Source organism: Carcharhinus amblyrhynchos, chromosome 4 (assembly GCF_965287045.1).
Source record: "Carcharhinus amblyrhynchos chromosome 4, sCarAmb.v2.hapA, whole genome shotgun sequence".
In the NCBI taxonomy this organism is placed as follows: Eukaryota; Metazoa; Chordata; class Chondrichthyes; order Carcharhiniformes; family Carcharhinidae; genus Carcharhinus; species Carcharhinus amblyrhynchos.
The window spans coordinates 135,388,878-135,401,654 of record NC_137327.1 but is presented as its reverse complement, the minus strand read 5'-3'; the positions used below and the strand labels follow the sequence as shown (position 1 = coordinate 135,401,654).

Below are 12,777 nucleotides of genomic sequence, written 5' to 3'. Positions count from 1 at the left end.
TGAAATCCTCCAAACCAGCCAAAACAATTGTGGAATTTCAAACACAAATCGCGTGTCTACAGTTGTCTACACTTGTTTAAAAAGCATTGCACTGGAAGCCAGACCCACCTAACAAACTGGCCACACTCCCAGATTGAACTAAAATGAATTTTCACGCCAAATACCCATTGGTAGACCATTTAAGGAGGCTGTTAAAAAGCTTTTTTGTGATGCATCAGCATGAATAGGTGCCATTTTAGGAACTTAAATATTCAAATGATTGAAACTGATTTCTGTATATCAGTGGACCACCACCACCGCTGCAAATGTTATATGCCCAAAGTAGTCATTCAAAATCGGCTATAATGTTCTGAATGGATGCTTGCTGTGCTGTAAATTTTTGTTTGTGGTTCATCAGATTCTGTCCTGATTGCAGGTTGTACTTGTGTCCTATTGAGTAGTGATCAGAAGCCAGACCCTTAACTGATTTTAAAACTAAGCTTTATACATTGACAAAATATAAAAACTTGCTTTTAACAGAGCTATTCACGTGTTAAAACAAAAAATTCTAAACTTTTATGCAATGTAAATAATTGATCTGTGTTTCCCCTCTTCCCTTCTTTGCCATTAAAATTTTCCACTATTTAATTCCACGTTTAATTCATGGTTATTGATGGAGACACTGTTGTAATGTATTCAGAAGTATTCGATCAAATGAAACATGCATTTAAATTCAAATGCTGTTCTGGAGATCTGACCTAACAAGAAAAAATGCTAGAAATAGCAGATTAGGCTGCATCTGAGTTAACCTTTCAGGTCATTGAACTTTGTTCTCATTAGCAGTCATCGACCTGAAACAGTAACTTTTTTTAATCAGACAGCAACTGTGGAACCTACTGACTGGCAGGATGGTGAACATTTGATGTAGGGAATACCAATTTTTTTGATTCAACAGATGGAACAAAGTCAAGTGAATCTACTAAGCTAATTTACAGGTCTAAATTGGCTCTACGTAGTAAAGAAATGGTCATAAATTAAATGCTTGCGATTACCATTGTCAGGAGGAAGATGTCCCTGGAGCAAATACTTTCAACCAAATATATAATTAATTTGTGTTTTTCTATTCGTACCTGCTGGGAAACACTCATTGAGACCTTCAATTTTAAAATTTAGCTAGCCCCTTGGAACAGAGCAGTTCATTGGTAAAAAGCAACCGTTTTCCTGGTAACTAATCAAAGTGTCTGATACAGATAACAGTTTTGCACCAAGAGCGCTGTTTTAAATTGCCCTCCCCTCTTCCCTGCTTTAGCTGTTATTATCCTTAAGGACCATACAAGAGGAATAAATTTACAATCTAGTTAGAAACTGTTGATGTGAAAGCTGTTTATAACATGTGAATACCTTCACATTTTACCAAACCTCATTAATTTGAAATTGAATGTCGAGGCTTTTGTCCTAAATAGGATCATCTTGGAAATATTTTAGATGGCAAACTTATATGATGGGTGTTATTTAAATTACTGCCCTCCAGATACGGTTTCTTTGAAATAACAAATTTTCTACCAGCTACAACATGTCCAAATAGGAGCTGGATATTGTCAATTTCTGCATTATGCTGTACCTTTGCAATTTATGGACCATATTTGTTTCTTCAGAGACTTTAAATGATTCCTACTTTTTTAAACCACTGAAAGCCTTGTCTGCCTCATCTTCTGATTGAAAACTGAAAATATACATCTACATGTTGTGTTGGAATTGTTATGGGAAAGCCATATGATAGAGGATGTTTGATTATTCTTTGACTTTGATTTTAATGGCAACAACACCTGAAAGTGAATTAATCTCTCTCCATTTATTTAGGGATACTTTGATGAGGACAGTATGGATGAATTCATTGCGTCAGATTCAGACGAAACTTCGATGAGCCTTTCCTCTGAAGATGAGAAAAGGTTTTTCCTTTGCATATGTTGGCTTAGAGGAATGATTTACAATGATATGCATTTGTGTATGTTAGTCTTTTGTACAAAATGTATAGCAAATCACCTAATACCTTCCTAACATTCCAAAGCAGTAAGATTTTGCCCACTTCTTCCCTATCTACTTTCACAAATTTCACATACAATCCCTGTTATAGAACAATTACTGAAGTGGGGAATGTATATGGTTAAAGTGCCAAGAGTAGCACGTGGTTTCATAGAGCAGGCGGCATCCCATTCCATTTTCTCCATTTTCAATTCTGTCAAGATGGTTAATTCCATACAGAAATTTCATAAAATAAGAGCAGCAGTAGGCCATTCAGCCCTTTGAACCCAATCTGCCATTCACTGAGATCATGGATGATCTTTAACTTCAACACTTATTTTCTGCATTATCCCCATATCCTTTCCTGTTTGTAATCTGTAAAAATTTATCAATCTCATTCTTAAACATACTTAATGACTGAGCCCCCACAGCCCCCTGGCTGTGGAGTATTCACTAACTAAAGAAACCTCTCCCCATCTCCATCCTAAATGGTCTGCCCCTTAAGAACATAAGAAATAGGAGCAGGAGTAGGCCATCTAGCCCTTCGAGCCTGCCCCGCCATTCAATAAGATCATGGCTGATCTGTCGTGGCTCAGTTCCACTTTCCTGCCCTCTCCCCATAACCCTTAATCCCCTCTTATCAAAAACCCATCAACCCGCGTCTTAAAAATATTTAGCGAGGTAGCCTCCACCACTTCAACGGGCAGAGAATTCCAGAGATTCACCACCCTTTGAGTGAAGAAGTTCCTCCTCAGCTCTGTTCTAAACCGCCCCCCCTTTATCTTGAGGCTGTGCCCCCTAGTCCTACTGTCTTTTTTGAGCGGGAAGAGCCTCTCCACCTCTATCCTATCCATCCCATTCATCATCTTACACGTCTCAATGAGATCTCCCCTCATTCTTCTAAACTCTAACGAGTACAAGCCTAGTTTATTCATAAATCTACTACCTGTCCTGCATCTCCCCTGTTGAGCCCCGTACAAATTTTGTGTTTGACTGTGACCACCTAGCATTCTTAACTTCAGAAGCCTAGGCTATTTAATTTTTCTTGGGACAAACCAGGAATTAGTTTGGTGAAGCTTCATTGCACTCCCTTTATGGCAAGTATATATTTCCTTTGGTAAGGAGACCAAAACTCTGCACACTACTCCAGGTGTGTTCGTGCCAAAGCTCTATACAATTGCAGTAAGATATCTTTCTCCTTGTAATAAAGGTGAATATGCTATTCTAATTCCTTATTGCTTGCTTGCTGTCACTGCATGTCAACTTTCACTGATGTATCTTTGCATATTAAGAACCAATTTACTAACTAATTGAACAATGGAATAATGTTCTTACAATTCCATGACCTACATGTATTTAATGAAAAATCTGGATTTAATGAGAAACTGAGGTGGGAGGAGTGGGCAGAATATGTCTGCTGCTTAACTCAGGACCCTGCAAATCCAGACTAGGAAATTTGAGTCCAGTGATTTAACTGTAGAACTGGACACGGAAGCTCTCGGCCGACAGATTTAGAAAATGACCCCTAGAGGGCAGTCAGTGTACTACCTATCTATCCTGAAATGTAGAAGAATGTCATAAGCGATTTGCAGAAATGATGGTGCCTGTAGAATTGCCACCCAAGTACAAGTTGTTATCTTCAGGTATGGGAGCAAGGAGGGGTTGAAGTGGGATGGATGGCTATTTGTATTCTATGGCTAGTATGTTCATATGGGTGTCTTGACGGACAAGGAAATCAAAAGGTATAGTGTGAAGACAGTAAGATAGAGGTTACAAACACATCAGCCATGATTTTATCCTAATTACCTATCCTGCTGCAGGTTTGCATGTTTGTATTTAAAATCTTCCATCACTGCCATTTGTATGGCTGCCTTTGCAAAATTGTGGATCCATAAAAACTCTAGTTCTAACTTATCTTGGCAGAATTTTTATTTGGATGATTTTAGCTACTTCCTACGATCAACAATGTGGATATTTTACTTATTGAATCCCTATGGTGTGGAAGGTAATTTGGCCCATCAAGTCTGCACCAACTCTCTAACAGAGCAACTTGCCCAGGCCCTATATCCATAAGCCCAAATATTTGCCCCACTAATCCTCCTAACTCCCACATCTCTGGACACTAAAGGGCAATTTACCATAGCCAGTCAACCTAACCTGCTCATCTTTGGAGTGTGGGAGGAAACTGGAGCACCAGAAGGAAACCCATGCAGACACGTGGAAACTCCGCACAGTGTCCCAAGACTGGAATTGAACCCTGGTACTTGGCACTCTGAGGCAGCAGTGCTAATTGCTGTGCCAGCGCGCTGCCTGTATATATCTGGTTGTGAAGAAACTATGATATGAATTGTTGGATTATTTTCCCTTTGTGTAGTAATAACTGAATTTCTTTTCAGATCTGAGAAGAGATGTTTCTACTCAAATTGTGCGGTTATCATCTCTCTCTCTCTCTCATCCAGTTAACATTTTGGTGTTGGAACTTGACTAAAATTAAATTGGCAGTGAAACTGTTTATAATTGAAGTATAAAGTTTGCACCTTAACACCTTTAAAAAGATGCATACAGCTATTTTGAGCAACATGCTAGGCAACCAAGAAAAAGAAAAGTCCTAAGTAAAATGCTGGGTCTTGGAAACTGGGTGTGGGACAATGAATCTTCAAAGGAGTCTTGGCAAATAAGTTTGGAGATGTTTTAAGTGAGTGCATTAGTTTGTTAGCAATGTTTAAGACTGAGGTTAAATCATTCATATGTTTCAATACATTCATCTTTTTATTTTGTAGACTGTTGGGCTGTCCTTTTTAACAAGTAATTTCCATTCTTGTATTGCTATTGAGTTGAAAAATATGCTGTTTTATACAGTGTGGTATTATCAGCAGAATCTAGCTGAGCGTTACAGGTAGCAGTTGTAACACTTGTAAAAATTGCATGCTAAATTGATCGCTTTGATTAAATTTAGAAAAAAGAAAAAAAAGGGAAAGAAGGATGATAGTAGCTCAAAGGAGAGTGGCAGTGACAATGATGTGGAAGTGATCAAAGTCTGGAATTCGAGGTCACGTGGTGGAGGAGAAGCCAGTACAGAAGACAAATCTGCAGAGTCTACTGCTCCAAAAGTAGATGATGGTAGGAATTGGGTTAATTGGGTTCTTCATTTGGCTAGTATCTCCTCGTTTTTAAACAACTTGCTGTGCACATTTTACTGTGAAAACAGTTTAGTAAATCTATGTAAATAGTTGGCTTGGTATGATTTATCTTTAACCGCCACAGAACTAACAAATCATTATTTAGTGTTTGTACTGAAATGCCTGGGACTTGCAGGAGCTTGAAAACTCCCCACGTAATGAGTTGTTTTCAAGCCTTTAATGTTTTCACATTTTCATATTAAATGTTACAGTTATGGATAGAATGTTTGCAATGTAAATGTGCTGCATTTCATGACTTATTTCTAATTTTATAAAAATGCTCCATGTCTTTGTTTGTTTCCTATTCCCTACAGCAAAGCCATCCACTGGTTCCAACCCAGGTAGCCCTGCTGCAGATTGGTACAAAGAGTTCATCAGCGATGCTGATGCAGAAATATTGCAGCATTCCGGCAAAATGGTCCTTTTGTTTGAAATTTTGTACATGTCTGAAGCAATTGGAGAAAAAGTGTGAGTTGACAGTATTCCATTAAAAACACCTATTTTTTTCTTGCCTTATGGAAGGATTTTTTCTTTACAGCTGTCCTTGAGAAAGGCATCAATTAATGCTAATTTATGCCTTTAAAAAATCCACTGCACTTTTTTCATACTGTGAAATTCTTTAGTAGCCCATGTCAAGTTTACAGAGCTCCCAAAAATTTTTGGTTAAAATTGTCTGCTGTGACATGGTGCATGTATCAAGGAAACAGTTAAATTGGTCATTAACAATTCAGAGTACATTGGGAGTGCAATAGAATTAATCAGGTTGTTTATCAATCTGAAGCCTTAATTGTAAATGGCAAAAAGAATGAAATGTGCATCAAAATCGCTAAATTGCAATGTGTTTTTGTCTTTCATCTGTTCTTATTCCAAAGATTGGCTGCACTGTGAACATCTTTCTCACTGATTACTATTCTTTATTTAGTTTAATTAGGTTTCATGATTAGCACAGGCTTGGAGGGCTGAAGGATCTGTCCCTGTGCTGAATCTTCTGCTTTATTGTTCCCACTGGCTGTCCCCTAGAGAGGCTGGCCCAAGTTCTGATATTAAACATCTGTGCCAATCTGGGTCTTCCTTGTGCGTGTCTTTCAGGTGTTTTGCCTAGCATGACCTCTTTCCAAACACTAACCATACTTTTTTCAACACGTATCCAAAATATTTGAGCTTCTTTGTTATTATTGCCCCAAACAAGTCCCCCTTAATACCAGCTTTCTTGCTCATCTGGCCTGTCTAATCCTGTTAGAATTCTATATTTTGAATATCTTTATTTGAGCCTTGTCACTTTTCTAAATGTTCCAGCTTTCACAGCTATACATTATCACTAACCCAATCTGTGGATATTTGAGATGTATATAGACCTATTTAATTCACATTTGTGTCTGGGTTTTCCATTTGGGTTACTGAAGAACAGTAAAAGAGCGTAATACGAGTAAAAATGTTAAAATGGAATAGAACACAGATTAGGGTCAATAAGGCAATCTAAAATGTTCAATCAAAGCAGCAACAACACTAACCTTTACAGCCTCTGCTTATTGGATCAGTCTTTTTATTTCTGAGAATTTCATGGCTGGACACATACATACATAAACTGTTTCTATCCCTTGTCTTGTAGTTCATTTTATTTCAATAGTGATAATCTTTCAATATACTACATATTGATTTGATGTGAGCTCAACATTTGTGTTTGCAATTTTAAGATGTACAACAGTTTTCTATGTTAAAAGAACATTGCTTTCTACACATTTTGTAACTAAGGAATACATCTAAAACTGTAGAAAAATGGAATTTTTCTTGAGACCTTGCGCACACACACTCATACTCTTTCAAGGTCTTAAATGCCTTGAAGTGTGTGGAAAAGTAATAGGTGGCTGCTCCTTTTGGGCTAATAAGTGTTAACTGCCTATTTTAGCCCCTCATCTCCCAAAGTGAATTATGTTGGGGTGATGTGGCACTGTATCTGCTATATCTAGTGAGCACTCCAAGAACTTGTCAGAGCACACTCCAAGGCAGCAGCAGAAGTGCTCAAGTGACAGGTTGTCCTTGGGCTCAAATCCCCTACCATCAGTTTGAAAGGCACGCAGTTTCCAGTCTTGTGAACATAAAGTCGAGAATTATTTGGTCTGGCATTTGGGGTTGAAAATTATATTGCATTTCCCTGTGGATTTATTGAGTGCATATTTATAGATCGAGTTCTTTGTAAAACTGCAGCTGTTCTACGTATTACCTTATCCAATGTCTTGGGAAGTGTTTAAATCGAAGTCCAAGCAACCTCAAATTGAATTGTTTCTGAAAACAGGAATGACAGATGTAGGTGGCAGTAAAAGTTACACTGCTTTGCTTGATTAGACATCTTTCCCCAGGTAACAATCGAAATATTGAAAGTAATTTTGCTCACTCATTTCTATGGTAAACTAAGTACCGAGAAACATTTATCGCAACAAATTTCTATCTTTAGCCTTGTGGAAAAATACCAATTGATCTACAACAATCCTTTTTTATTCTTCTGTTCCACCTAGCCCGCCCCACCCCCACCCCCCAGTGTGCTCTAGTAATGGAATGGAATGTGCTAGAAGCTTCTAAAATGAATCAAGAAGTTGAATGTAACTGAGTAGAGTTGGCATTCTTTTTTCTTTGTTGGATGCAATAACATTTTTATATGTGTATCCTATTTCAGACTTGTTTTTAGCCAGTCCCTCATATCATTGGATTTAATAGAAGATTTTCTGGAGATGGCAAACAGGGAAAAGTCAGAAAGCAAATCTGAAATTTATAAAGGTAATTTTAAATTCATTCTTTCCTCAATTTACAGTTCAGCTGCTATACATATAATCCTGTGGGCTGCCTTGAATTTTTGTATCCTGAATTGGAGAATGTATATAACTCATAACCAAGAAGGTTTTATTTTAAATTGTTAACAAATAAATAAATCTGTAATGCACACGAGACTTAATATTGAAATGTATTTCCTGGGACGACTTGGTGTTTGTGTTGAAATTAAACTTTGTTGTTTCAACATATTTTTTGACACCCAGTTTATCCACCTGTTCTTGCTCATTGTGTTGTCAACGATTCAGCATTTATTTTTCCACATAATGGACCATAACTTCCAAGTTCCAGGTATTGGCTTTAAGTAAAAATCTTAATGTAATTGAACACAGAATCAATAAGAGAATCTAAAATGTTCATTCAAAGCAACAGCACTAAACTTTACAGCCTCTGCTTCATTGGGTCAGTTATTTTTTCTAAAATTTTAACTTTTTCAATCCTTCATATTTGCAATTTAAGATGTACAACAGTTTGTTACCTTAAAGAAAACATCTAGCACAGAGTTGATATGTAGATACAGCAAGCGATTAGGAAGCTAATCGTAATTTGCCTTTTGTATAAAATTAGGGAGGACTTGCTGCAGTTTTACAGGGTATTGATGTAACCATATCTCGAATACTGCGTGCAGGTTTGGTTTCCTTACTCACAGAACATAACCGCATTGGAAGCAATTCAGAGACCATTCACTTGACTGATTCCTCAATAAGCGGGATCTTATGAGAAATCAGCTTATTTCTCTGTCCATCGGAGTTTAGAAGAATGAGATGTGATCTTATTGAAATATGAGACCTTGAGGGGACTTGACAGAGTACATGCAGAAAGGATGTTCTCCCTCGTGGGAGAGACTTGAACTTGGACACAGATGAAAAACAAGGGACCTCCCATTTAAAATGGGGACAAGAAGTGACCTCTTGTAATTAAGCCATTGGGGTTCAAGTAAGGTTTTGGTAAATATACACTACTCCCTCCAATGCCAACACATTCTTCTCTAGGCATGGCACCTGGAAATGTTCCTTGTGTGGTTGAACCAGGACCCTGGATAACTGAAGAATGACTTTTGCTCCCCTTTCTAATAATCAAAATATAAAGCCCAAAATTCCACTAGCTTTTTTGGTCATGTCCTCTGATGTTTTTATCTACATACATGATCCTTCAAGTTCCTTTAGACTTCCACCGTTAGTAGCTTTTCAACATTTAGTATGCTTCTCTCTTTTTTATGTCCAAAGTGAATGACCTTATAGTTGCCCATTTGTAATCCATTTGCACTTCATCCATTAATTGAATGTATTTATATCTTAATTACATTCATTCTGCTAATGATGCCACCTATGTCCGTGTCATTGACAGATTTGGGTATGTTAGTTTCCTTCTCCCTTCATCTGAGCCATTAACGAATATGATGAATAGGATTCTTGCAGAATGCCCTTTATCACGAATTTCCAATTAGAGTACTTGCTCTTTATCCCGACTTCCTGTCTCTTTGGGGGTGCCCGGTTTTCTAACTTAAGTGCTTTCAATTCAAGAACTGCAGCTAAGAAATCTCTTTTTATATGTATTTTATATGGACTTCCAAAAAGCATTTGATATAACATCTATCCCCCTGTCTAATCGTTTCATAGAATTACATGCATAGATAGGGAACACAGAAACAGTCCTTGGACGCAGTCGGTCCTGCCAGTGTTTATGCTCCACTCAAGCCTCCTTGATCCTTTCTGATCCAAATTTGCCATCATGTCTGTCTATTTCCTTCTCCCACATATGCTGGTCTAATTTTCCTTGCGGCACAATTTTTAGTTATTGATGTAATCCACTCAAAATTCCTTTATTCCTCTTCCCAACCTAAACTTGCACCCTCCAAATAATGTGATCTCCTTATTATTCTTAGTAAAATGTACTATCTCACATTTTATCTGTGGTGAACTTTATTTGCCCATGCTGCTGGTTTATTAATGTCCTCTTGTAATTTGCTGCAATCCTTCTGCAGTATTGTCATCTGCTTTTTTTATATTGTTTTTGACTGTTAGTGTTTTGGACAGTAGTGTTCAGTGTTGATCCTTATGGAACACTACTTCCCACCACCCACCATTCTGAATGACTACCATTCTTCCTGCACTCTGCATTCTGTTTTGAAACCAGCAAGCAATCCATTCTATCACTTCTCCCCTGATTCCACATTTCTATCTTGTTGAGTCTAATTATAAAAAACCTTTTGAAAATCTGGGTAAATTACATTTGCATTATCACTGTCTACTCTGGCCACCTCAAATTCAATAAGGTTAATTTCCCTTTTGAAATCCATGATGGTAATTTTGTTATATACTTCTAATTTCTAGATGTTTTTTCCATTCTCCCCTTTTGGCAAGGATTCAGTTTTGCTTCCTGGTTTGCAGTTTGCAAATACTTCAGTGTGATTGATTCCTTACTCTGCTTGATGGTATCTGGAGAGCTTGACTTGGCCCCACATTCAAACTAATGTCAAGAGAGGGGTAGTCCCTCTGGAGATTGCGAGGTCTTTGTGGGCAGCTCCCTTTAGAGATCAGTAGCTAACACCATCACTTTGCCACTGTCTTTGAAATCTAGACCAAGATTAGTGAAAGGCAGCAGTGCAAATTTTTTCGGAAACCTCAAGATTAGAGGCACTCGTTCTGTCTCTTATGCCATCTTTGATCATTGGATGGGATGTCATTTAGTGTGATTTCTGGACAAAGCTTTCCTGGGACCACTTCCAAACAAGTAATTCATGGCATGATTGAATCTCTCATTTACCACTATGTAAATAATGAAGTTGGAGTATATGTTATAGATAAAATGTGTTATTTGATTACAAATACCTGTAGTTGGCAGCTTAATGAGCAATGTTGAAAATATTACAGATCATTGAAAGCAGTGCAAGTAGATTTTCCTTGAGCCTTGTGACCAATGTGTGGGGCTGATTGTAGCTTTGTGATTTTATTGATTACAAGTGAAATACAACATATCTCTTTCTGATTACACTTGAAGTATTCTATGTATGTGTTGTAACCATCTGAAGAATCACCATAGTAGTTTTAAACCCTTGATTAATAAATCTCCCCTTTGTGGGTAAAAGCAAAAATGTACCTTGGTATGTTGGGGGGTGTGCATATTTTAAACACAATCACGTGTCCCCAGTCTTGCAGATTAGTTCCAAGTTGAGCATTTTTTGTCTCCCCTGTGAATTGCCATCATTATTTTGGGAGCGTAGTGCAAAGGATTAAAAGTTGTGCATTGGTGAATCTGTTGGTCCTATTGGCATATTTGTATATGTCTTCAATCCAGAGCAAATGTTACTTTGAAGAGAAAACATTTGTGTAGAATGAGCAAATGCAGAAACATACATCTTGATTGATGGAGATTGAATCTGTAAAATAATACATGGTGTGCCAGTCAAGGAGGTTGCTTTGTCCTGAATAGTGTCAAGCTTCCTGAACATTGGTGAAACAACTCATCCAGGCAGATTGAGATTTTCCATCATGCTCCTGGCTTGTACTTTGTGGGAAATGGGTTACTTGCTGTAGAATTCCCAGCCTCTGACTTCTTGAGCAGTATTTATAAGGCTGCTCCAGTTAAATTTCTGGTCGATGGTAACCCCCAGAATCTTGCGGGGCATTTAGTCATGGTAATGTCAAAACTGAATCAGTAAGCAGGTTAACGCTGAGTAAAAGTTGCTTGATAGCACTGTTGACAATACCTGATGATTGAGAGTAGATTAGTATGTTGGTATTTGGCCAGGTTGAATGTGTTCTGCTTTTTGTAGATAGGACATTCCCTGGGCAATTTATACATTTCCAGACTAAATGGTGAAGGCATTCTTCTTCCTCACTGTGTGCCACTACCTGTGATGAGTCCGGTCTGACACCTGTTTGGTGTCACAGGTGTTGTCTGTAAAGTATGATTCAGTCAGTATGACCATGTCAGGTTTGATTAGTCTGTGGGATAGCTCTCCATGTTTTGGCAAAAGCTCCCAGATGTTAGTAAGGAAGACTTTGCAGTCAACAGGGCTGAATGTGCTGTTTCTGGTGCCTTGGCTGATGCCGGGTAGCCCAGTTTAATTCTTTTTTGACTTTTCTGCAGTGGGTATGGTACATTTGGGTGGCTTACAAGGAGGGCATTTAAGAATCTGTTTGGAGTCACATGTAGTCCAAACCAGGTAAGGACGGCAAATTTCCTTCACTAAAGGACATTAGTGATCCAGATGGGCTTTTGCAACAATCAGTAATAGTTTTATGGTCACCATTACTGATGTAACTTTTCATTCCAGATTTATTAATTGAATTTAAATTCCAATACATAAATTGGTGGAATTTAGTCCACTGATGTAACCACTATGCTAGTGTCTCCCCATACTCTCATGACTAGCTTTATTTAAATGAGACTTTACTGTTTAAGATCAGTAGTATCTCCATATCCTGGATAGTCTCTTGCTAACAGACCTGTGCACTCCCTTCTGCTAGTAAAATATAGATGTTTACCATTTGGATATTCTGTATTTGCGTGGACACGTGCTTATTTTTTTGAAGTGGGAAGCAATTGGTTTCCAATCTTTAATCAACTATCTGAAAAGCAATGTGAACATTGCCTGTAAATGTAAATTGAGTGCGAAGTGTAAGTGTATATGGATATATCTGGTTTCTTTCATGCTATGCAAGTCGGCAGTGTTCTCATTTCAAAATAGTGCTGTGTTCAGCATCATCAATTTTGTGGTTTCCCATAATCCATCAACTAGCATTACAACTTCCGGATGTCACCCAAAAGG

The 12,777-nt window shown here is 37.9% G+C and overlaps 1 protein-coding gene across 5 annotated transcripts in view; it reads left to right on the top strand.

The window, feature by feature from the left end:
- Positions 1 to 12,777, top strand: part of atrx (ATRX chromatin remodeler) — a 182,120-nt gene that overhangs the window by 122,286 nt on the left and 47,057 nt on the right. For all 5 annotated transcript variants that reach the window (XM_080187921.1, XM_080187920.1, XM_080187919.1 and 2 more), the window contains exons 24-27: positions 1,840 to 1,928; positions 4,958 to 5,121; positions 5,495 to 5,648; positions 7,852 to 7,952. In XM_080187921.1, coding sequence (XP_080044047.1) covers positions 1,840 to 1,928; positions 4,958 to 5,121; positions 5,495 to 5,648; positions 7,852 to 7,952 — 508 coding nt within the window. The remainder of the gene's footprint in view (positions 1 to 1,839; positions 1,929 to 4,957; positions 5,122 to 5,494; positions 5,649 to 7,851; positions 7,953 to 12,777) is intronic.